Genomic DNA, 23693 nt, shown 5'->3' on the forward strand with positions numbered 1-23693 from the left:
CTCTGCGTTGTGGCTGCAGCAACCTCGGTTCAAATCCGAATCATGGCATTGTGGTTGGCAATGTCACGGCAGTTGGGTTTTGCTTTAACAGAATTATCAAACGTACCAGTGGTTTTTGTAAAATGTATATTAAAAACAGATCCTTTCAAATATTTAAACCATCTAACAACAAATGATTTAAACTCACATGATTATAAGCTGTAGCTATAATGTATTTACTTACATAAAGTATTGTTCTTCTACCTATTGGGGGTGGAGGGGGAGCGGAGCTTACCCCCCAGGTGCAGTTGAGTGACCTGTGTTGTGGCTCTCTAGAGGGAAGGCACAAATGTTGCTGTCACCCAGCCCAATCCAGACGTGTATTGTGGCCAGGTTTCAGGCAAATAGAGCAGTAAGTGAAGAGAAATGTTCACTCTCTAAAAGTGGCATTTCTAAAATAGTAAAGTTAAATCTAACCTCACCAGTAAGTAAGATTTTCAATAAATAAATAAAGCTACTCCTCTCCGATATGGAATTACCAAATAGAAAGTATAGGGGAATACCCAATGCTAACCTATGAGAGGGGTAGACCTCACAGTAGTGAAAAATGAAATAGACTGTTTGGTACTTACAGGACATGCGAACCACCAAAGTACATATCTTATCTTTTACTTACATAGCATCATGCACCTAGGACTACCTAGGGCCTACCTTAGGGGTAAATGATATGTAATAAAAGGGGAGTTTAAGGCTTGGCAAGTAGACTGGGACTCCCCTGGGAGACCCCTGAGTCTATGCCCAGAACCATAACTCTGCCAGTCGAGTACTTACCTAAAAGCCGATAACTCACTTTTCTTCCATAGGCTAACATTGACTGGTTTCACTTGGAAATTCTTCTAAGTATGGAGTTTTGGAACTTTCAAATATTCATCTAAAATCAGCCGAACAGCGAATTCTGATTTACTGACCTGTTATCAGGAGAGACCTCAGTGCTGCATCTTGTAGCTCAGTACTGACTCTGAAAAGTCATTTTAACCGTACTTACCAGTAACTCGAATTTCCTTCCATAGGATATCATTGCCTGCTTTTTGCTGAAAATTTTTCAAAGTGTCGATTATTGAAACTTACAAATATTCTTTAAAAATCGTACCAACTGTGAAAACGTAATTGCTTACCTGTTTTAGATAGATGTCCCAGTACTGAGCCTAGGAGCCCAGCACTGGATTACAAAAGTAACGAGAACGTGCTTTACCCGTAACTTGAATTTTCATCCATAGGAAACCAATGACTGTTTTTCTGTGAAATTTCTTCTAAGTGTCCATTTTGCAAACATATAAATATTCCTTAAAAAGCGCCTGTATAACTTAAACGCAGTTTCTCAACTGCTTACAGGTGGTACAGTAGTGCTGGATCTAGGATCCAACACTAACCTAGAAAAATTAACTATAACCACGCTTACCTGCTAAGTGAATTTCCTTCCGTAGGATAACATTGGTAATTTGATCAGAAAAAGTTTCTAAGTGTCAACTTTTAAAATAGCAAAATATTGCTTAAAAATCACAACAGTAACTAAAACGAATTTACTCACTTGTTTCCAAGAACTGTCCCAGGACTGAATCTAGGATCCAACCCTGGAGTTAGAAAAGTAATCCTGAAAGTAATTAATTGCATATAACTTAAAATTCCCATTGAGCTCAATGTATTATTGTGTTTGAAAATGTGTTGCCTATTGCAATAAACTGTAACTATTACCTGCAAAAGTCAATTGCCTATTGCAAAGTATTTAACTAAAGCATCTCATTCTGAGAAAGTATATTTTGATACCTATTGTTGGTTCTAAAATAAAACAACAATTTATTTTTTTATACAAACCATTGGCCTAGAGTTCAGTTCTTGAGTGTGTGAGACCATTTGCTGACTGATTGTGTACAACAAATGCTTTACACTGTACTCTGATACTGCCTTACTGCTCGAGCAAGCTACCACTTTAGAGAGTAAGGTTATATCTAACTTTAGCCTCTGCCAAACCTCTGAGGACTGAGGACTCTGTGCACACTGTACCTATTTGTGAACAGTATATACAGAGCCACTTTCTCACAGTAGTGATAAAGTGATTAGAGTTCTAAGGCAAACATAAAGATACAGCAAAACGTGAGGTGAAAAGCAAAAAGGTTGCTGGTAGGCCACCTTAAGGATGGCAGGTCTAACAAAAATGAACTAAGGAAAACATGAGTAAAACATCAGGTTACTCTACGGCATTTGGTGAGACAAGTGGGCCTTCTGTTATCTTCCATTCAAGCAATCTTTGACAGACACCTTTATTATAGAGCTCTTCAAGGATTAAAGATAAGGCACTTACAAAGGAGTCTCAAATACTCAGAGATGGTTGACTTCTGTAATATGGGTCGTAGACTAAAAGCAGCGCAAAAACAGAGTGCAACAGGGTCCAAAAAATTGAGTGCCACATGAGAGTTTGCATGCAAGCGTATCCTTTTACAGATCCAGAGATATACTCATGAAATTTTTATTTTTAGGACAGAACGTGCATGATGAAAAAAACATTGTTTTTAAAAAGCGCATTGCAGAATATCAGTACTTTGATGTGGGACAACTTAAAAACTTCCAAATAAAATATTTGCATGCAGCTTACAGTAAGTTGTTGTGGCCGAGTGGTTAAGGCGATGGTCTCGAAATCCATTGGGGTCTCCCCGCGCCGGTTCGAATCCTGCCAACAACGAGAATCTTTTTATTATCGGCTACAATTTCAGAAGTTAACCTTTAGTATTTCTTCCATTTCAGTTTTATAAATAGGTGGCTTATTTTTGTGTCACTATTGCCTCTCCACATATTTATTATCGCTACCTCTTTCATGTCTTTGCTAGACCTCATTCCTACTTTAGCACTGGTGTAAACGCTTCAAATTATTATACCATTGCTCTCTCAATCATACCTGCGCATGCACTTGAAAGTTACTTTACCAATAAAAGACGCAAAGAGAGAAATAGAACAAAAGTGCTGGCTGGATTTGGCAAACACACTTCATAAAACTGCATTTTCTTTTTTATTGTCCCCCGTGTTACATGCTTAACCTCTCCCTGTGTAATTTCTCTTAACCTGCTGTCCCAGGAAGAGAATTTCATCTACAGGCTGTTTCTGTGTTTTTTTCCCTAGTCTTTCTTTCCCTTTTCTTAGCTGTGTAACTGTTCCTTTACGCTCTCTATTTACGCGCCATTAATCTCATTTGAGCTCCTTGCTCCCGCTCCTGTTTTCTCCACCTCTCATACTGCCAGTTCTCTCTTTCTCTGTGGTTGGTGGCTACTTTCCAGAGCTTCCGAAGCCCCGTGGTTCCTGCCTCGTGTTGTCAGACTTGAATTGGAAAAGGAACCATATTAACAAGCCTTTACCACTCACACACGGCGGAAGTTTATACTATAATTCAGTGAGCTAAGAAAAGCGTGTTGTGGGTCCCCTACGAGCCATGGTGCTTGCTTCATCATGATTTGGCACCAGTTATTAGCCGCAGCTCTGCTAATGAGCCACTGAGGTCAGTTTCAATAATTACTCAAAAACATAACCATGCAGCCCCCCCTCAGCTCTGTATTTATCTTGCTTTTCTGCTGTTCATGTGATTAGCTGGGAGGAGCTCACGGAGGCATCCTCCCTATAAAAGTGTAGATGGATCACTCCTTAACTCTTTCTTGCTTCACATACAAATGGCTCGAAAGGTGCAGGGAAGATACAGGTCTAATAGACAGAATAGAAGGTCTGTGCCAGGTGAGTTTCTCTGCATTGGTGTCCCATCACAGGCCCGCAAGTGTAATGTGTGATCTTTGACTCCGGAAAGTTCACAAGCAGGCGGCCAGGAAACGGTTTCAGCCTTCAACCACTGAGGAGACGCAGCCTCTGTATGAAGAATGAGAAAGCAATCAATACATCCAGCCTATCACAGGAACAGCCCTGAGTGTTCCGAATTATAAATTCTCTATGTCACTGTATGTCATTGAGCCCAAGTAGCTCGCTGTGATCGTGTAGTGGTTAGTACTCTGCGTTGTGGCTGCAGCAACCTCGGTTCAAATCCGAATCATGGCATTGTGGTTGGCAATGTCACGGCAGTTGGGTTTTGCTTTAACAGAATTATCAAACGTACCAGTGGTTTTTGTAAAATGTATATTAAAAACAGATCCTTTCAAATATTTAAACCATCTAACAACAAATGATTTAAACTCACATGATTATAAGCTGTAGCTATAATGTATTTACTTACATAAAGTATTGTTCTTCTACCTATTGGGGGTGGAGGGGGAGCGGAGCTTACCCCCCAGGTGCAGTTGAGTGACCTGTGTTGTGGCTCTCTAGAGGGAAGGCACAAATGTTGCTGTCACCCAGCCCAATCCAGACGTGTATTGTGGCCAGGTTTCAGGCAAATAGAGCAGTAAGTGAAGAGAAATGTTCACTCTCTAAAAGTGGCATTTCTAAAATAGTAAAGTTAAATCTAACCTCACCAGTAAGTAAGATTTTCAATAAATAAATAAAGCTACTCCTCTCCGATATGGAATTACCAAATAGAAAGTATAGGGGAATACCCAATGCTAACCTATGAGAGGGGTAGACCTCACAGTAGTGAAAAATGAAATAGACTGTTTGGTACTTACAGGACATGCGAACCACCAAAGTACATATCTTATCTTTTACTTACATAGCATCATGCACCTAGGACTACCTAGGGCCTACCTTAGGGGTAAATGATAAGTAATAAAAGGGGAGTTTAAGGCTTGGCAAGTAGACTGGGACTCCCCTGGGAGACCCCTGAGTCTATGCCCAGAACCATAACTCTGCCAGTCGAGTACTTACCTAAAAGCCGATAACTCACTTTTCTTCCATAGGCTAACATTGACTGGTTTCACTTGGAAATTCTTCTAAGTATGGAGTTTTGGAACTTTCAAATATTCATCTAAAATCAGCCAAACAGCGAATTCTGATTTACTGACCTGTTATCAGGAGAGACCTCAGTGCTGCATCTTGTAGCTCAGTACTGACTCTGAAAAGTCATTTTAACCGTACTTACCAGTAACTCGAATTTCCTTCCATAGGATATCATTGCCTGCTTTTTGCTGAAAATTTTTCAAAGTGTCGATTATTGAAACTTACAAATATTCTTTAAAAATCGTACCAACTGTGAAAACGTAATTGCTTACCTGTTTTAGATAGATGTCCCAGTACTGAGCCTAGGAGCCCAGCACTGGATTACAAAAGTAACGAGAACGTGCTTTACCCGTAACTTGAATTTTCATCCATAGGAAACCAATGACTGTTTTTCTGTGAAATTTCTTCTAAGTGTCCATTTTGCAAACATATAAATATTCCTTAAAAATCGCCTGTATAACTTAAACGCAGTTTCTCAACTGCTTACAGGTGGTACAGTAGTGCTGGATCTAGGATCCAACACTAACCTAGAAAAATTAACTATAACCACGCTTACCTGCTAAGTGAATTTCCTTCCGTAGGATAACATTGGTAATTTGATCAGAAAAAGTTTCTAAGTGTCAACTTTTAAAATAGCAAAATATTGCTTAAAAATCACAACAGTAACTAAAACGAATTTACTCACTTGTTTCCAAGAACTGTCCCAGGACTGAATCTAGGATCCAACCCTGGAGTTAGAAAAGTAATCCTGAAAGTAATTAATTGCATATAACTTAAAATTCCCATTGAGCTCAATGTATTATTGTGTTTGAAAATGTGTTGCCTATTGCAATAAACTGTAACTATTACCTGCAAAAGTCAATTGCCTATTGCAAAGTATTTAACTAAAGCATCTCATTCTGAGAAAGTATATTTTGATACCTATTGTTGGTTCTAAAATAAAACAACAATTTATTTTTTTATACAAACCATTGGCCTAGAGTTCAGTTCTTGAGTGTGTGAGACCATTTGCTGACTGATTGTGTACAACAAATGCTTTACACTGTACTCTGATACTGCCTTACTGCTCGAGCAAGCTACCACTTTAGAGAGTAAGGTTATATCTAACTTTAGCCTCTGCCAAACCTCTGAGGACTGAGGACTCTGTGCACACTGTACCTATTTGTGAACAGTATATACAGAGCCACTTTCTCACAGTAGTGATAAAGTGATTAGAGTTCTAAGGCAAACATAAAGATACAGCAAAACGTGAGGTGAAAAGCAAAAAGGTTGCTGGTAGGCCACCTTAAGGATGGCAGGTCTAACAAAAATGAACTAAGGAAAACATGAGTAAAACATCAGGTTACTCTACGGCATTTGGTGAGACAAGTGGGCCTTCTGTTATCTTCCATTCAAGCAATCTTTGACAGACACCTTTATTATAGAGCTCTTCAAGGATTAAAGATAAGGCACTTACAAAGGAGTCTCAAATACTCAGAGATGGTTGACTTCTGTAATATGGGTCGTAGACTAAAAGCAGCGCAAAAACAGAGTGCAACAGGGTCCAAAAAATTGAGTGCCACATGAGAGTTTGCATGCAAGCGTATCCTTTTACAGATCCAGAGATATACTCATGAAATTTTTATTTTTAGGACAGAACGTGCATGATGAAAAAAACATTGTTTTTAAAAAGCGCATTGCAGAATATCAGTACTTTGATGTGGGACAACTTAAAAACTTCCAAATAAAATATTTGCATGCAGCTTACAGTAAGTTGTTGTGGCCGAGTGGTTAAGGCGATGGTCTCGAAATCCATTGGGGTCTCCCCGCGCCGGTTCGAATCCTGCCAACAACGAGAATCTTTTTATTATCGGCTACAATTTCAGAAGTTAACCTTTAGTATTTCTTCCATTTCAGTTTTATAAATAGGTGGCTTATTTTTGTGTCACTATTGCCTCTCCACATATTTATTATCGCTACCTCTTTCATGTCTTTGCTAGACCTCATTCCTACTTTAGCACTGGTGTAAACGCTTCAAATTATTATACCATTGCTCTCTCAATCATACCTGCGCATGCACTTGAAAGTTACTTTACCAATAAAAGACGCAAAGAGAGAAATAGAACAAAAGTGCTGGCTGGATTTGGCAAACACACTTCATAAAACTGCATTTTCTTTTTTATTGTCCCCCGTGTTACATGCTTAACCTCTCCCTGTGTAATTTCTCTTAACCTGCTGTCCCAGGAAGAGAATTTCATCTACAGGCTGTTTCTGTGTTGTTTTCCCTAGTCTTTCTTTCCCTTTTCTTAGCTGTGTAACTGTTCCTTTACGCTCTCTATTTACGCGCCATTAATCTCATTTGAGCTCCTTGCTCCCGCTCCTGTTTTCTCCACCTCTCATACTGCCAGTTCTCTCTTTCTCTGTGGTTGGTGGCTACTTTCCAGAGCTTCCGAAGCCCCGTGGTTCCTGCCTCGTGTTGTCAGACTTGAATTGGAAAAGGAACCATATTAACAAGCCTTTACCACTCACACACGGCGGAAGTTTATACTATAATTCAGTGAGCTAAGAAAAGCGTGTTGTGGGTCCCCTACGAGCCATGGTGCTTGCTTCATCATGATTTGGCACCAGTTATTAGCCGCAGCTCTGCTAATGAGCCACTGAGGTCAGTTTCAATAATTACTCAAAAACATAACCATGCAGCCCCCCCTCAGCTCTGTATTTATCTTGCTTTTCTGCTGTTCATGTGATTAGCTGGGAGGAGCTCACGGAGGCATCCTCCCTATAAAAGTGTAGATGGATCACTCCTTAACTCTTTCTTGCTTCACATACAAATGGCTCGAAAGGTGCAGGGAAGATACAGGTCTAATAGACAGAATAGAAGGTCTGTGCCAGGTGAGTTTCTCTGCATTGGTGTCCCATCACAGGCCCGCAAGTGTAATGTGTGATCTTTGACTCCGGGCAGTTCACAAGCAGGCGGCCAGGAAACGGTTTCAGCCTTCAACCACTGAGGAGACGCAGCCTCTGTATGAAGAATGAGAAAGCAATCAATACATCCAGCCTATCACAGGAACAGCCCTGAGTGTTCCGAATTATAAATTCTCTATGTCACTGTATGTCATTGAGCCCAAGTAGCTCGCTGTGATCGTGTAGTGGTTAGTACTCTGCGTTGTGGCTGCAGCAACCTCGGTTCAAATCCGAATCATGGCATTGTGGTTGGCAATGTCACGGCAGTTGGGTTTTGCTTTAACAGAATTATCAAACGTACCAGTGGTTTTTGTAAAATGTATATTAAAAACAGATCCTTTCAAATATTTAAACCATCTAACAACAAATGATTTAAACTCACATGATTATAAGCTGTAGCTATAATGTATTTACTTACATAAAGTATTGTTCTTCTACCTATTGGGGGTGGAGGGGGAGCGGAGCTTACCCCCCAGGTGCAGTTGAGTGACCTGTGTTGTGGCTCTCTAGAGGGAAGGCACAAATGTTGCTGTCACCCAGCCCAATCCAGACGTGTATTGTGGCCAGGTTTCAGGCAAATAGAGCAGTAAGTGTAGAGAAATGTTCACTCTCTAAAAGTGGCATTTCTAAAATAGTAAAGTTAAATCTAACCTCACCAGTAAGTAAGATTTTCAATAAATAAATAAAGCTACTCCTCTCCGATATGGAATTACCAAATAGAAAGTATAGGGGAATACCCAATGCTAACCTATGAGAGGGGTAGACCTCACAGTAGTGAAAAATGAAATAGACTGTTTGGTACTTACAGGACATGCGAACCACCAAAGTACATATCTTATCTTTTACTTACATAGCATCATGCACCTAGGACTACCTAGGGCCTACCTTAGGGGTAAATGATATGTAATAAAAGGGGAGTTTAAGGCTTGGCAAGTAGACTGGGACTCCCCTGGGAGACCCCTGAGTCTATGCCCAGAACCATAACTCTGCCAGTCGAGTACTTACCTAAAAGCCGATAACTCACTTTTCTTCCATAGGCTAACATTGACTGGTTTCACTTGGAAATTCTTCTACGTATGGAGTTTTGGAACTTTAAAATATTCATCTAAAATCAGCCGAACAGCGAATTCTGATTTACTGACCTGTTATCAGGAGAGACCTCAGTGCTGCATCTTGTAGCTCAGTACTGACTCTGAAAAGTCATTTTAACCGTACTTACCAGTAACTCGAATTTCCTTCCATAGGATATCATTGCCTGCTTTTTGCTGAAAATTTTTCAAAGTGTCGATTATTGAAACTTACAAATATTCTTTAAAAATCGTACCAACTGTGAAAACGTAATTGCTTACCTGTTTTAGATAGATGTCCCAGTACTGAGCCTAGGAGCCCAGCACTGGATTACAAAAGTAACGAGAACGTGCTTTACCCGTAACTTGAATTTTCATCCATAGGAAACCAATGACTGTTTTTCTGTGAAATTTCTTCTAAGTGTCCATTTTGCAAACATATAAATATTCCTTAAAAATCGCCTGTATAACTTAAACGCAGTTTCTCAACTGCTTACAGGTGGTACAGTAGTGCTGGATCTAGGATCCAACACTAACCTAGAAAAAGTAACTATAACCCCGCTTACCTGCTAAGTGAATTTCCTTCCGTAGGATAACATTGGTAATTTGATCAGCAAAAGTTTCTAAGTGTCAACTTTTAAAATAGCAAAATATTGCTTAAAAATCACAACAGTAACTAAAACGAATTTACTCACTTGTTTCCGAGAATGTCCCAGGACTGAATCTAGGATCCAGTCCTGGAGTTAGAAAAGTAATCCTGAAAGTAATTAATTGCATATAACTTAAAATTCCCATTGAGCTCAATGTATTATTGTGTTTGAAATTGTGTTGCCTATTGCAAAAAACTGTAACTATTACCTGCAAAAGTCAATTGCCTATTGCAAAGTATTTAACTAAAGCATCTCATTCTGAGAAAGTATATTTTGATACCTATTGTTGGTTCTAAAATAAAACAACAATTTATTTTTTTATACAAACCATTGGCCTAGAGTTCAGTTCTTGAGTGTGTGAGACCATTTGCTGACTGATTGTGTACAACAAATGCTTTACACTGTACTCTGATACTGCCTTACTGCTCGAGCAAGCTACCACTTTAGAGAGTAAGGTTATATCTAACTTTAGCCTCTGCCAAACCTCTGGGGACTGAGGACTCTGTGCACACTGTACCTATTTGGGAACAGTATATACAGAGCCACTTTCTTACAGTAGTGATAAAGTGATTAGAGTTCTAAGGCAAACATAAAGATACAGCAAAACGTGAGGTGAAAAGCAAAAAGGTTGCTGGTAGGCCACCTTAAGGATGACAGGTCTAACAAAAATGAACTAAGGATAACATGAGTAAAACATCAGGTTACTCTACGGCATTTGGTGAGACAAGTGGGCCTTCTTTTATCTTCCATTCAAGCAATCTTTGACAGACACCTTTATTATAGAGCTCTTCAAGGATTAAAGATAAGGCACTTACAAAGGAGTCTCAAATACTCAGAGATGGTTGACTTCTGTAATATGGGTCGTAGACTAAAAGCAGCGCAAAAACAGAGTGCAACAGGGTCCAAAAAATTGAGTGCCACATGAGAGTTTGCATGCAAGCGTATCCTTTTACAGATCCAGAGATATACTCATGAAATTTTTGTTTTTAGGACAGAACGTGCATGATGAAAAAAACATTGTTTTTAAAAAGCGCATTGCAGAACATCAGTACTTTGATGTGGGACAACTTCAAAACTTCCAAATAAAATATTTGCATGCAGCTTACAGTAAGTTGTTGTGGCCGAGTGGTTAAGGCGATGGACTCGAAATCCATTGGGGTCTCCCCGCGCAGGTTCGAATCCTGCCAACAACGAGAATCTTTTTATTATCGGCTACAATTTCAGAAGTTAACCTTTAGTATTTCTTCCATTTCAGTTTTATAAATAGGTGGCTTATTTTTGTGTCACTATTGCCTCTCCACATATTTATTATCGCTACCTCTTTCATGTCTTTGCTACACCTCATTCCTACTTTAGCACTGGTGTAAACGCTTCAAATTATTATACCATTGCTCTCTCAATCATACCTGGGCATGCACTTGAAAGTTACTTTACCAATAAAAGACGCAAAGAGAGAAATAGAACAAAAGTGCTGGCTGGATTTGGCAAACACACTTCATAAAACTGCATTTTCTTTTTTATTCTCCCCCGTGTTACATGCTTAACCTCTCCCTGTGTAATTTCTCTTAACCTGCTGTCCCAGGAAGAGAATTTCATCTACAGGCTCTTTCTGTGTTTTTTTCCCTAGTCTTTCTTTCCCTTTTCTTAGCTGTGTAATTGTTCCTTTACGCTCTCTATTTACGCGCCATTAATCTCATTTGAGCTCCTTGCTCCCGCTCCTGTTTTCTCCACCTCTCATACTGCCAGTTCTCTCTTTCTCTGTGGTTGGTGGCTACTTTCCAGAGCTTCCGAAGCCCCGTGGTTCCTGCCTCGTGTTGTCAGACTTGAATTGGAAAAGGAACCATATTAACAAGCCTTTACCACTCACACACGGCGGAAGTTTATACTTTAATTCAGTGAGCTAAGAAAAGTGTGTTGTGGGTCCCCTACGAGCCATGGTGCTTGCTTCATCATGATTTGGCACCAGTCATTAGCCGCAGCTCTGCTAATGAGCCACTGAGGTCAGTTTCAATAATTACTCAAAAACATAACCATGCAGCCCCCCCTCAGCTCTGTATTTATCTTGCTTTACTGCTGTTCATGTGATTAGCTGGGAGGAGCTCACGGAGGCATCCTCCCTATAAAAGTGTAGATGGATCACTCCTTAACTCTTTCTTGCTTCACATACAAATGGCTCGAAAGGTGCAGGGAAGATGCAGGTCTAATAGACAGAATAGAAGGTCTGTGCCAGGTGAGTTTCTCTGCATTGGTGTCCCATCACAGGCCCGCAAGTGTAATGTGTGATCTTTGACTCCGGGCAGTTCACAAGCAGGCGGCCAGGAAACGGTTTCAGCCTTCAACCACTGAGGAGACGCAGCCTCTGTATGAGGAATGAGAAAGCAATCAATACATCCAGCCTATCACAGGAACAGCCCTGAGTGTTCCGAATTATAAATTCTCCATGTCACTGTATGTCATTGAGCCCAAGTAGCTCGCTGTGATCGTATAGTGGTTAGTACTCTGCGTTGTGGCTGCAGCAACCTCGGTTTAAATCCGAGTCATGGCATTGTGGTTGGCAATGTCACGGCAGTTGGGTTTTGCTTTTACAGAATTATCAAACGTACCAGTGGTTTTTGTAAAATGTATATTAAAAACAGATCCTTTCAAATATTTAAACCATCTAACAACAAATGATTTAAACTCACATGATTATAAGCTGTAGCTATAATGTATTTACTTACATAAAGTATCGTTCTTCTACCTATTGGGGGTGGAGGGGGAGCGGAGCTAACCCCCCAGGTGCAGTTGAGTGACCTGTGTTGTGGCTCTCTAGAGGGAAGGCACAAATGTTGCTGTCACCCAGCCCAATCCAGACGTGTATTGGGGCCAGGTTTCAGGCAAATAGAGCAGTAAGTGTAGAGAAATGTTCACTCTCTAAAAGTGGCATATCTAAAATAGTAAAGTTAAATCTAACCTCAACAGTAAGTAGGATTTTCAATAAATAAATAAAGCTACTCCTCTCCGATATGGAATTACCAAATAGAAAGTATAGGGGAATACCCAATGCTAACCTATGAGAGGGGTAGACCTCACAGTAGTGAAAAATGAAATAGACTGTTTGGTACTTACAGGACATGCGAACCACCAAAGTACATATCTTATCTTTTACTTACATAGCATCATGCACCTAGGACTACCTAGGGCCTACCTTAGGGGTAAATGATATGTAATAAAAGGGGAGTTTAAGGCTTGGCAAGTAGACTGGGACTCCCCTGGGAGACCCCTGAGTCTATGCCCAGAACCATAACTCTGCCAGTCGAGTACTTACCTAAAAGCCGATAACTCACTTTTCTTCCATAGGCTAACATTGACTGGTTTCACTTGGAAATTCTTCTAAGTATGGAGTTTTGGAACTTTAAAATATTCATCTAAAATCAGCCGAACAGCGAATTCTGATTTACTGACCTGTTATCAGGAGAGACCTCAGTGCTGCATCTTGTAGCTCAGTACTGACTCTGAAAAGTCATTTTAACCGTACTTACCAGTAACTCGAATTTCCTTCCATAGGATATCATTGCCTGCTTTTTGCTGAAAATTTTTCAAAGTGTCGATTATTGAAACTTACAAATATTCTTTAAAAATCGTACCAACTGTGAAAACGTAATTGCTTACCTGTTTTAGATAGATGTCCCAGTACTGAGCCTAGGAGCCCAGCACTGGATTACAAAAGTAACGAGAACGTGCTTTACCCGTAACTTGAATTTTCTTCCATAGGAAACCAATGACTGTCTTTCTGTGAAATTTCTTCTAAGTGTCCATTTTGCAAACATATAAATATTCCTTAAAAATCGCCTGTATAACTTAAACGCAGTTTCTCAACTGCTTACAGGTGGTACAGTAGTGCTGGATCTAGGATCCAACACTAACCTAGAAAAGTTAACTATAACCACGCTTACCTGCTAAGTGAATTTCCTTCCGTAGGATAACATTGGTAATTTGATCAGAAAAAGTTTCTAAGTGTCAACTTTTAAAATAGCAAAATATTGCTTAAAAATCACAACAGTAACTAAAACGAATTTACTCACTTGTTTCCAAGAACTGTCCCAGGACTGAATCTAGGATCCAACCCTGGAGTTAGAAAAGTAATCCTGAAAGTAATTAATTGCATATAACTTAAAATTCCCATTGAGCTCAATGTATTATTGTGTTTGAAAATGTGTTGCCTATTGCAATAAACTGTAACTATTACCTGCAAAAGTCAATTGCCTATTGCAAAGTATTTAACTAAAGCATCTCATTCTGAGAAAGTATATTTTGATACCTATTGTTGGTTCTAAAATAAAACAACAATTTATTTTTTTATACAAACCATTGGCCTAGAGTTCAGTTCTTGAGTGTGTGAGACCATTTGCTGACTGATTGTGTACAACAAATGCTTTACACTGTACTCTGATACTGCCTTACTGCTCGAGCAAGCTACCACTTTAGAGAGTAAGGTTATATCTAACTTTAGCCTCTGCCAAACCTCTGAGGACTGAGGACTCTGTGCACACTGTACCTATTTGTGAACAGTATATACAGAGCCACTTTCTCACAGTAGTGATAAAGTGATTAGAGTTCTAAGGCAAACATAAAGATACAGCAAAACGTGAGGTGAAAAGCAAAAAGGTTGCTGGTAGGCCACCTTAAGGATGGCAGGTCTAACAAAAATGAACTAAGGAAAACATGAGTAAAACATCAGGTTACTCTACGGCATTTGGTGAGACAAGTGGGCCTTCTGCCATCTTCCATTCAAGCAATCTTTGACAGACACCTTTATTATAGAGCTCTTCAAGGATTAAAGATAAGGCACTTACAAAGGAGTCTCAAATACTCAGAGATGGTTGACTTCTGTAATATGGGTCGTAGACTAAAAGCAGCGCAAAAACAGAGTGCAACAGGGTCCAAAAAATTGAGTGCCACATGAGAGTTTGCATGCAAGCGTATCCTTTTACAGATCCAGAGATATACTCATGAAATTTTTATTTTTAGGACAGAACGTGCATGATGAAAAAAACATTGTTTTTAAAAAGCGCATTGCAGAATATCAGTACTTTGATGTGGGACAACTTAAAAACTTCCAAATAAAATATTTGCATGCAGCTTACAGTAAGTTGTTGTGGCCGAGTGGTTAAGGCGATGGTCTCGAAATCCATTGGGGTCTCCCCGCGCCGGTTCGAATCCTGCCAACAACGAGAATCTTTTTATTATCGGCTACAATTTCAGAAGTTAACCTTTAGTATTTCTTCCATTTCAGTTTTATAAATAGGTGGCTTATTTTTGTGTCACTATTGCCTCTCCACATATTTATTATCGCTACCTCTTTCATGTCTTTGCTAGACCTCATTCCTACTTTAGCACTGGTGTAAATGCTTCAAATTATTATACCATTGCTCTCTCAATCATACCTGCGCATGCACTTGAAAGTTACTTTACCAATAAAAGACGCAAAGAGAGAAATAGAACAAAAGTGCTGGCTGGATTTGGCAAACACACTTCATAAAACTGCATTTTCTTTTTTATTGTCCCCCGTGTTACATGCTTAACCTCTCCCTGTGTAATTTCTCTTAACCTGCTGTCCCAGGAAGAGAATTTCATCTACAGGCTGTTTCTGTGTTTTTTTCCCTAGTCTTTCTTTCCCTTTTCTTAGCTGTGTAACTGTTCCTTTACGCTCTCTATTTACGCGCCATTAATCTCATTTGAGCTCCTTGCTCCCGCTCCTGTTTTCTCCACCTCTCATACTGCCAGTTCTCTCTTTCTCTGTGGTTGGTGGCTACTTTCCAGAGCTTCCGAAGCCCCGTGGTTCCTGCCTCGTGTTGTCAGACTTGAATTGGAAAAGGAACCATATTAACAAGCCTTTACCACTCACACACGGCGGAAGTTTATACTATAATTCAGTGAGCTAAGAAAAGCGTGTTGTGGGTCCCCTACGAGCCATGGTGCTTGCTTCATCATGATTTGGCACCAGTTATTAGCCGCAGCTCTGCTAATGAGCCACTGAGGTCAGTTTCAATAATTACTCAAAAACATAACCATGCAGCCCCCCCTCAGCTCTGTATTTATCTTGCTTTTCTGCTGTTCATGTGATTAGCTGGGAGGAGCTCACGGAGGCATCCTCCCTATAAAAGTGTAGATGGATCACTCCTTAACTCTTTCTTGCTTCACATACAAATGGCTCGAAAGGTGCAGGGAAGATACAGGTCTAATAGACAGAATAGAAGGTCTGTGCCAGGTGAGTTTCTCTGCATTGGTGTCCCATCACAGGCCCGCAAGTGTAATGTGTGATCTTTGACTCCGGGCAGTTCACAAGCAGGCGGCCAGGAAACGGTTTCAGCCTTCAACCACTGAGGAGACACAGCCTCTGTATGAAGAATGAGAAAGCAATCAATACATCCAGCCTATCACAGGAACAGCCCTGAGTGTTCCGAATTATAAATTCTCTATGTCACTGTATGTCATTGAGCCCAAGTAGCTCGCTGTGATCGTGTAGTGGTTAGTACTCTGCGTTGTGGCTGCAGCAACCTCGGTTCAAATCCGAATCATGGCATTGTGGTTGGCAATGTCACGGCAGTTGGGTTTTGCTTTAACAGAATTATCAAACGTACCAGTGGTTTTTGTAAAATGTATATTAAAAACAGATCCTTTCAAATATTTAAACCATCTAACAACAAATGATTTAAACTCACAGGATTATAAGCTGTAGCTATAATGTATTTACTTACATAAAGTATTGTTCTTCTACCTATTGGGGGTGGAGGGGGAGCGGAGCTTACCCCCCAGGTGCAGTTGAGTGACCTGTGTTGTGGCTCTCTAGAGGGAAGGCACAAATGTTGCTGTCACCCAGCCCAATCCAGACGTGTATTGTGGCCAGGTTTCAGGCAAATAGAGCAGTAAGTGTAGAGAAATGTTCACTCTCTAAAAGTGGCATTTCTAAAATAGTAAAGTTAAATCTAACCTCACCAGTAAGTAAGATTTTCAATAAATAAATAAAGCTACTCCTCTCCGATATGGAATTACCAAATAGAAAGTATAGGGGAATACCCAATGCTAACCTATGAGAGGGGTAGACCTCACAGTAGTGAAAAATGAAATAGACTGTTTGGTACTTACAGGACATGCGAACCACCAAAGTACATATCTTATCTTTTACTTACATAGCATCATGCACCTAGGACTACCTAGGGCAGCGTTTTTCAACCACTGTTCCGCGGCACACTAGTGCAGCGTTTTTCAACCACTGTTCCGCGGCACACTAGTGAGCCGTGAGATGTTGCCTGGTGTGCCGTGAGAAAACGTGGGAAAAATGGAAACATTGCAAATTTTTTTTTAAAAAAATACATTTTCCCCCACTAGGCCGGGCAGCGGGCACCGGACTGTATCCTGGGCCTGGGTATGGGGGGGGGGGGGGGGGGGGGGGGGTTTGGCGCTCCTCGGATGTCCGGGCTGTGATTGGTCCAGACTCCAGCCTGGACCTATCACAGAGCAGTATCTCCCGACTTCCTTCCCGCCCGAGCGCAGTGTGCGCAGCAGCGGAGAGAAGTAGACATTGCGTCACCAGGACCGGAGCAGGAGGACTGACGGACGGAGACCAGGACTCGGCGGGAGTCGGCACTGACAGACCGCATCCGGATCCAGACCAGGCCGCAGGTATTTAAATTTTAATGTTTAATTTCCTCCTATCCAGAGTATTGTTATATGCTTTCTACTATCTATTCTACTCTACTTGACCTGACTAATACCAAGTCTCTGGGTGTATTGAATGTAGAGCCATTTTTAAAGCTCATAGTTAGAGAGCGCTTAACGGTAGATGTGCGTTATGTCTGCATTTGGAGGGATCCTGTCAACAATGGTGTGTAGTAGCGGTAGCCTTACAAGGTATATATAAGTCCTCGTATGCCCGACCCATGAATGCGTACGGCGGTTCAAGAGGGATGTGGGGCTGCAAGCTGGGCGTTGGAAACTGCACGCTGTTAGCGCCTTCCCCATAGTATGTTTAATAGGTATTACTATTACCAGATCCAACCAGGTACTAATTTCCTTGATGCAGAGAAGCTTGCTGGGATCTGCACCTGCGACATTCAAGCAGTTCTCAGCAGTGGGTGCATCGCCCACTACGCATTTATTTTGCAGCGCGAACTCGACCCGTTACAACGGTTAGAACCGTTAGATCGTAGTTGCTTCCTAGTTCAGGCTGCACCTTCGAAGGCATAGGAGCCTCCAAGATTCCCCTAGTTTAGGCCTGCATGCCAAGATGTTTTCAGTTATGTTTTTTGGGAGGGCCAGCGGGTCACAACGTCTTTAAATTGGAGTTCTTTTCCAACTACTTGGAGCTGTGTGGTACGTTTCAGATATAACACCCTGGGTATTTTGGCAGAATATAATTAGGGGCTGCAGACAGAACCCATCGGCTGTCTCCGACTCTCTGGGACGCTGCTCCTCCCAGCCCTCGCCTCTACGCTGCTGCCTTACCTTTGAACATCAACTGATGTGCCGTCTCTGCACAATTTTACCCCCGGGGTCGTCAGTGAAGGGCGATGTTCTTGAGTGATCGGCACACATGATCATTACACAAGTACACGTTCCTTTTTGTAGGGGGCAGGAGGTTAAATGATTGCCAGAATCACAAGACGTTGACTACTAAAAACAAGGAGACTCGAACCTGGTTCCCCTAAGATAAATTGCGTACTACTTATCCGTCAGTCGCGCAATCCCGGTATGACTTTCAGACCTGACTATAAGAGCGTTGTCTGCAGTGCACAGCAGTAGCCTCGCAGCTCCTCTTTGGCAACACCCAGGTTTTAATATTACCCAACACAGTGGTACTCATTCACTAATCGGATGAGCAGGCGCTGGGATACACACCCATGGATGCATGTTGCACTGAGTTCTCAGCGGGGCTAAGCTGTCTTTAGCAGCCAACAGAAGGGCAGTGGGAAGGGTTCTTGGTGGTAAAGCCTGGAAGATGTGTTACGAGTTACACACAGTTGCATCCTTTGTGACTTCTCAACACCTACCCCTTGTCACTTTCACTCAACTGAAACAGATATGTGAGAAAATGTTCAACTATCTGTGTGGTACGTGTATTGGCAGAGCAAATCAACTTCCAGGAATTATTCCATTTTAGGAGTTTGCACAACAAGAAATGTCGGCAATATGCTGAGTTTAAATTAATTAAGAAGCCATCGTTATGTAATAATTATTATTCTGGAAGTTGTATTTTTAATTCGTGCACAAGACTAGAGCCCGGCGCAACCATTCCTACAAATGTTGATTCGTCCTAACAGCGTGCACGCGCCTCCTTAAGCTTAAGTGCTTCTGTGATGTGGTCCATGGTTTTCACTCCTGTGGAATGGATTTTGGTGTGATCATAAGCTTGCATGTATCAAGGAAAGCTATTGCGCACCTAGTCTGTGGGTAGAGAGCAGTTTTGAGTGATGCTTGAGGCAAGATGTATTTACAAAAGTGTCTGTTTAATAAAAATTTACATGGTCACCCAATATCTGTTGCAGAAATTAACTATCTTTGTAGAATTCCGCATGGGTTGTAGCAGCACTAACTAACCTTTGTCTCCAGACTAGAGAGACGAGCAAGCGTTATACTAGTACTGTGTGGTTCAGTCTTTATACACAATGAGTACTAATAATGAATTGGGCAGACGTAACGTTTGTAGTTAAAGCACGTGCTAACCTTAAAATTGGCATCAAGGGCTCTCTGAGTCTGAGAAACCATCCAGTCACAATTTGCTCCTAATAGATACAAATCTTAAATTTCTTTTATAGGTAACTTGCAGGTGCAGCGTCCTTGTGTATGCCTAGTACTGAGTGACAGTGAGATATACTGCAGTGATGGACACGTTTTTGAAAAGGAAACAACTGGACTCTGAACAAAATTTGGAGCCGGATGAGAGCCCAAGTATGAGTGGGGATCAAAAGAAAGCAAAGATGGTTAGCTCAAGCAAATTCTCTGGCACAAGGCAATATAGCGAAAGCTATATTTCATTTGGATTTACTGTCACCGGAGATGCAAACAAACCAACTCCACTGTGCGTGGTGTGTGGTGAAAAGCTAGCTAACAGTGCTATGGTCCCAAGCAAACTTAAACGCCATCTCCAAACGAAACACCCTTTGCTTCAAAACAAGAATGCGGACTATTTTGTTCGCCTGCGCGAAAACACAGAGAAACAGGCAACTTTCATGAGAAAAACCACAAAGGTAAATGAAAGAGCTCTTAAAGCTAGCTATCAAGTTGCTGAACTTATAGCCAAGTCAAAAAAGTCGCACACTGTGGCAGAGACATTAATACTTCCCGCCTGCAAAGCTATTGTAGAGGAGATGCTCGGACCTGAAGCAGCTAAGGAAATAGCCAAAGTCCCTCTCTCAGAAAACACAATTTCCAGACATATTAATGACATGTCTGCAGACATCGAAAGTGTGGTTTTGGAAAAGATCCGTATCAGTGAGAAATTTGCATTGCAACTTGACGAGTCTACTGATATCAGTGGACATGCTCAACTCTTGGCCAATGTGCGTTTTGTTGATGGTGATGCAATTAGAGAAAACTTCTTTTTTTGCAAGGCATTGCCAGAAAAAACAACAGGAGAAGAAATTTTTCGGGTCACATCAGAATACCTTGAACAAGGAGGACTTAAGTGGGAAAACTGCACAAGTGTCTGCACCGATGGAGCTGCAGCCATGGTCGGGCGCACCAAAGGCTTTGTAAGCAGAGTGAAGGAAAGAAATCCAGATGTGATTGTTACGCATTGTTTTTTACACCGTGAGGCCCTCGTAGCCAAGACTTTACCAGCAGACCTAGTTCATGTGTTGGATGATGTTGTGCGCATGGTAAACTTTGTAAAGTCACGACCCCTGAAAAGTCGCATATTTGCAGCTTTGTGTGAGGAGATGGGAGCGAAGCATAAAACCTTGCTGTTTCATACAGAGGTCCGGTGGTTGTCGCGTGGCAAGGTCTTGGTTCGTGTGTATGAGCTGCGGGAGGAACTTAAAGTGTTTCTGACAAATGAGAGGCCAGATTACGCAAAGCTGCTTGCAAGTGATGAGTGGTGTGCAAGGCTGGCATACCTGGCAGATATATTTCATCATCTGAATGAACTGAACACACGAATGCAAGGCCGAAATGAAAACCTGCTTACAAGTACAGATAAAATAAATGGATTCCGTTCAAAGGTGCAACTCTGGCATCAACACGTGGAAAGTGGCAATCTTGAAATGTTCACACTCACCAAGCAATGGCAAGGTGTTCACACTGCTGCACTGTGTGAGATAATAGTTAAACATTTAAAAACTCTCGAGGAGAGGTTGTCATTTTATTTCTCTTCAGTCTCCACTGAATGCCTTGACTGGGTTAGGGACCCTTATAGCTCAGCATCAGTTGGTGGAAAGGACATGACTTTACAGGAGCAGGAGGAACTAACTGAACTGAGGCAAAATCGTGGTTTCAAGCTAAGATTTGCTGATCTACCTTTGGATAGTTTTTGGTTGGATACTGCCAAGGAGTTCCCCCTTCTGGCAAACAAAGCTATTTTGACATTGCTCCCATTTTCCACTACATATCTGTGTGAGATGAGCTTTTCAAGCATGATTGCTATAAAAACTAAATACAGAGAGAGACTGAGAGCTGTTGACGAAGAGCTACGTGTGTGTCTTTCTTCGATTCCAGCCAGAATATCAGCTTTGTGTTCAGCCAAACAGGCCCAGGTTGCGCACTGATCAATAAGACCAGTGTTTTATAATTTTTCATATTTCTGTTTACTTACTATTTCATAATAAAGTAATTATAAAATACTTTCTTTGGGTTTATTTGATTCCTATTGACCTATTCAAGAGAATTACTTTATATATAGTCAATATATAGGCACAGAGTTACATTTTTTAACATTTTCTAATGGTGGTGTGCCTCGTGATTTTTTTCATGAAACAAGTGTGCCTTTGCCCAAAAAAGGTTGAAAAACGCTGACCTAGGGCCTACCTTAGGGGTAAATGATATGTAATAAAAGGGGAGTTTAAGGCTTGGCAAGTAGACTGGGACTCCCCTGGGAGACCCCTGAGTCTATGCCCAGAACCATACCTCTGCCAGTCGAGTACTTACCTAAAAGCCGATAACTCACTTTTCTTCCATAGGCTAACATTGACTGGTTTCACTTGGAAATTCTTCTAAGTATGGAGTTTTGGAACTTTAAAATATTCATCTAAAATCAGCCGAACAGCGAATTCTGATTTACTGACCTGTTATCAGGAGAGACCTCAGTGCTGCATCTTGTAGCTCAGTACTGACTCTGAAAAGTCATTTTAACCGTACTTACCAGTAACTCGAATTTCCTTCCATAGGATATCATTGCCTGCTTTTTGCTGAAAATTTTTCTAAGTGTCGATTATTGAAACTTACAAATATTCTTTAAAAATCGTACTAACTGTGAAAACTTAATTGCTTACCTGTTTTAGATAGATGTCCCAGTACTGAGCCTAGGAGCCCAGCACTGGATTACAAGAGTAACGAGAACGTACTTTACCCGTAACTTGAATTTTCTTCCATAGGAAACCAATTACTGTTTTTTTGTGAAATTTCTTATAAGTGTCCATTTTGCAAACATACAAATATTCCTTAATAATCGCCTGTATAACTTAAACGCAGTTTCTCAACTGCTTACAGGTGGTACAGTAGTGCTGGATCTAGGATCCAACACTAACCTAGAAAAAGTAACTATAACCCCGCTTACCTGCTAAGTGAATTTCCTTAAATAGGATAACATTGGTAATTTGATCAGAAAAAGTTTCTAAGTGTCAACTTTTAAAATAGCAAAATATTGCTTGAAAATCGCAACAGTAACTAAAACGAATTTACTCACTTGTTTCCAAGAACTGTCCCAGGACTGAATCTAGGATCCAGTCCTGGAGTTAGAAAAGTAATCCTGAAAGTAATTAATTGCATATAACTTAAAATTCCCATTGAGCTCAATGGATTATTGTGTTTGAAATTGTGTTGCCTATTGCAATAAACTGTAACTATTACCTGCAAAAGGCAATTGCCTATTGCAAAGTATTTAACTAAAGCATCTCATTCTGAGAAAGTATATTTTGATACCTATTGTCGGTTCTAAAATAAAACAACAATTTATTTTTTTATACAAACCATTGGTCTAGAGTTCAGTTCTTGAGTGTGTGAGACCATTTGCTGACTGATTGTATACAACAAATGCTTTACACTGTACTCTGATACTGCCTTACTGCTCGAGCAAGCTACCACTTTAGAGAGTAAGGTTATATCTAACTTTAGCCTCTGCCAAACCTCTGGGGACTGAGGACTCTGTGCACACTGTACCTATTTGGGAACAGTATATACAGAGCCACTTTCTCACAGTAGTGATAAAGTGATTAGAGTTCTAAGGCAAACCTAAAGATACAGCAAAATGTGAGGTGAAAAGCAAAAAGGTTGCTGGTAGGCCACCTTAAGGATGACAGGTCTAACAAAAATGAACTAAGGATAACATGAGTAAAACATCAGGTTACTCTACGGCATTTGGTGAGACAAGTGGGCCTTCTTTTATCTTCCATTCAAGCAATCTTTGACAGACACCTTTATTATAGAGCTCTTCAAGGATTAAAGATAAGGCACTTACAAAGGAGTCTCAAATACTCAGAGATGGTTGACTTCTGTAATATGGGTGGTAGACTAAAAGCAGCGCAAAAACAGAGTGCAACAGGGTCCAAAAAATTGAGTGCCACATGAGAGTTTGCATGCAAGCGTATCCTTTTACAGATCCAGAGATATACTCATGCAATTTTTGTTTTTAGGACAGAACGTGCATGATGAAAAAAACATTGTTTTTAAAAAGCGCATTGCAGAATATCAGTACTTTGATGTGGGACAACTTCAAAACTTCCAAATAAAATATTTGCATTCAGCTTACAGTAAGTTGTTGTGGCCGAGTGGTTAAGGCGATGGACTCGAAATCCATTGGGGTCTCCCTGCGCAGGTTCGAATCCTGCCAACAACGAGAATCTTTTTATTATCGGCTACAATTTCAGAAGTTAACCTTTAGTATTTCTTCCATTTCAGGTTTATAAATAGGTGGCTTATTTTTGTGTCACTATTGCCT

At 40.8% G+C, this 23693-nt stretch overlaps 1 protein-coding gene and 5 non-coding genes across 6 annotated transcripts in view; all 6 read left to right on the forward strand.

Annotated features, from left to right (window-relative positions):
- The first annotated feature begins 2634 nt into the window (after nt 1-2634).
- On the forward strand, nt 2635-2716 carry TRNAS-CGA (transfer RNA serine (anticodon CGA)). The gene has a single exon. It is a non-coding gene; the product is annotated as a tRNA-Ser (tRNA).
- A 3938-nt stretch (nt 2717-6654) lies between these two features.
- On the forward strand, nt 6655-6736 carry TRNAS-CGA (transfer RNA serine (anticodon CGA)). The gene has a single exon. It is a non-coding gene; the product is annotated as a tRNA-Ser (tRNA).
- A 3937-nt stretch (nt 6737-10673) lies between these two features.
- On the forward strand, nt 10674-10755 carry TRNAS-CGA (transfer RNA serine (anticodon CGA)). The gene has a single exon. It is a non-coding gene; the product is annotated as a tRNA-Ser (tRNA).
- Nucleotides 10756-14693: 3938 nt separating this feature from the next.
- Nucleotides 14694-14775, forward strand: TRNAS-CGA (transfer RNA serine (anticodon CGA)). Its single transcript has one exon. It is a non-coding gene; the product is annotated as a tRNA-Ser (tRNA).
- Nucleotides 14776-19425: 4650 nt separating this feature from the next.
- Nucleotides 19426-23693, forward strand: part of LOC146782592 (zinc finger BED domain-containing protein 5-like) — a 31268-nt gene continuing 27000 nt past the window's right edge. Inside the window, exon 1 of the mRNA XM_085637154.1 lies at nt 19426-20295. Within this exon, the coding sequence (XP_085493280.1) occupies nt 19426-20295 (870 nt within the window). The remainder of the gene's footprint in view (nt 20296-23693) is intronic.
- TRNAS-CGA (transfer RNA serine (anticodon CGA)) lies at nt 23510-23591 on the forward strand. The gene has a single exon. It is a non-coding gene; the product is annotated as a tRNA-Ser (tRNA).

Source organism: Triturus cristatus, chromosome 12 (genome assembly GCF_964204655.1).
Source record: "Triturus cristatus chromosome 12, aTriCri1.1, whole genome shotgun sequence".
In the NCBI taxonomy this organism is placed as follows: Eukaryota; Metazoa; Chordata; class Amphibia; order Caudata; family Salamandridae; genus Triturus; species Triturus cristatus.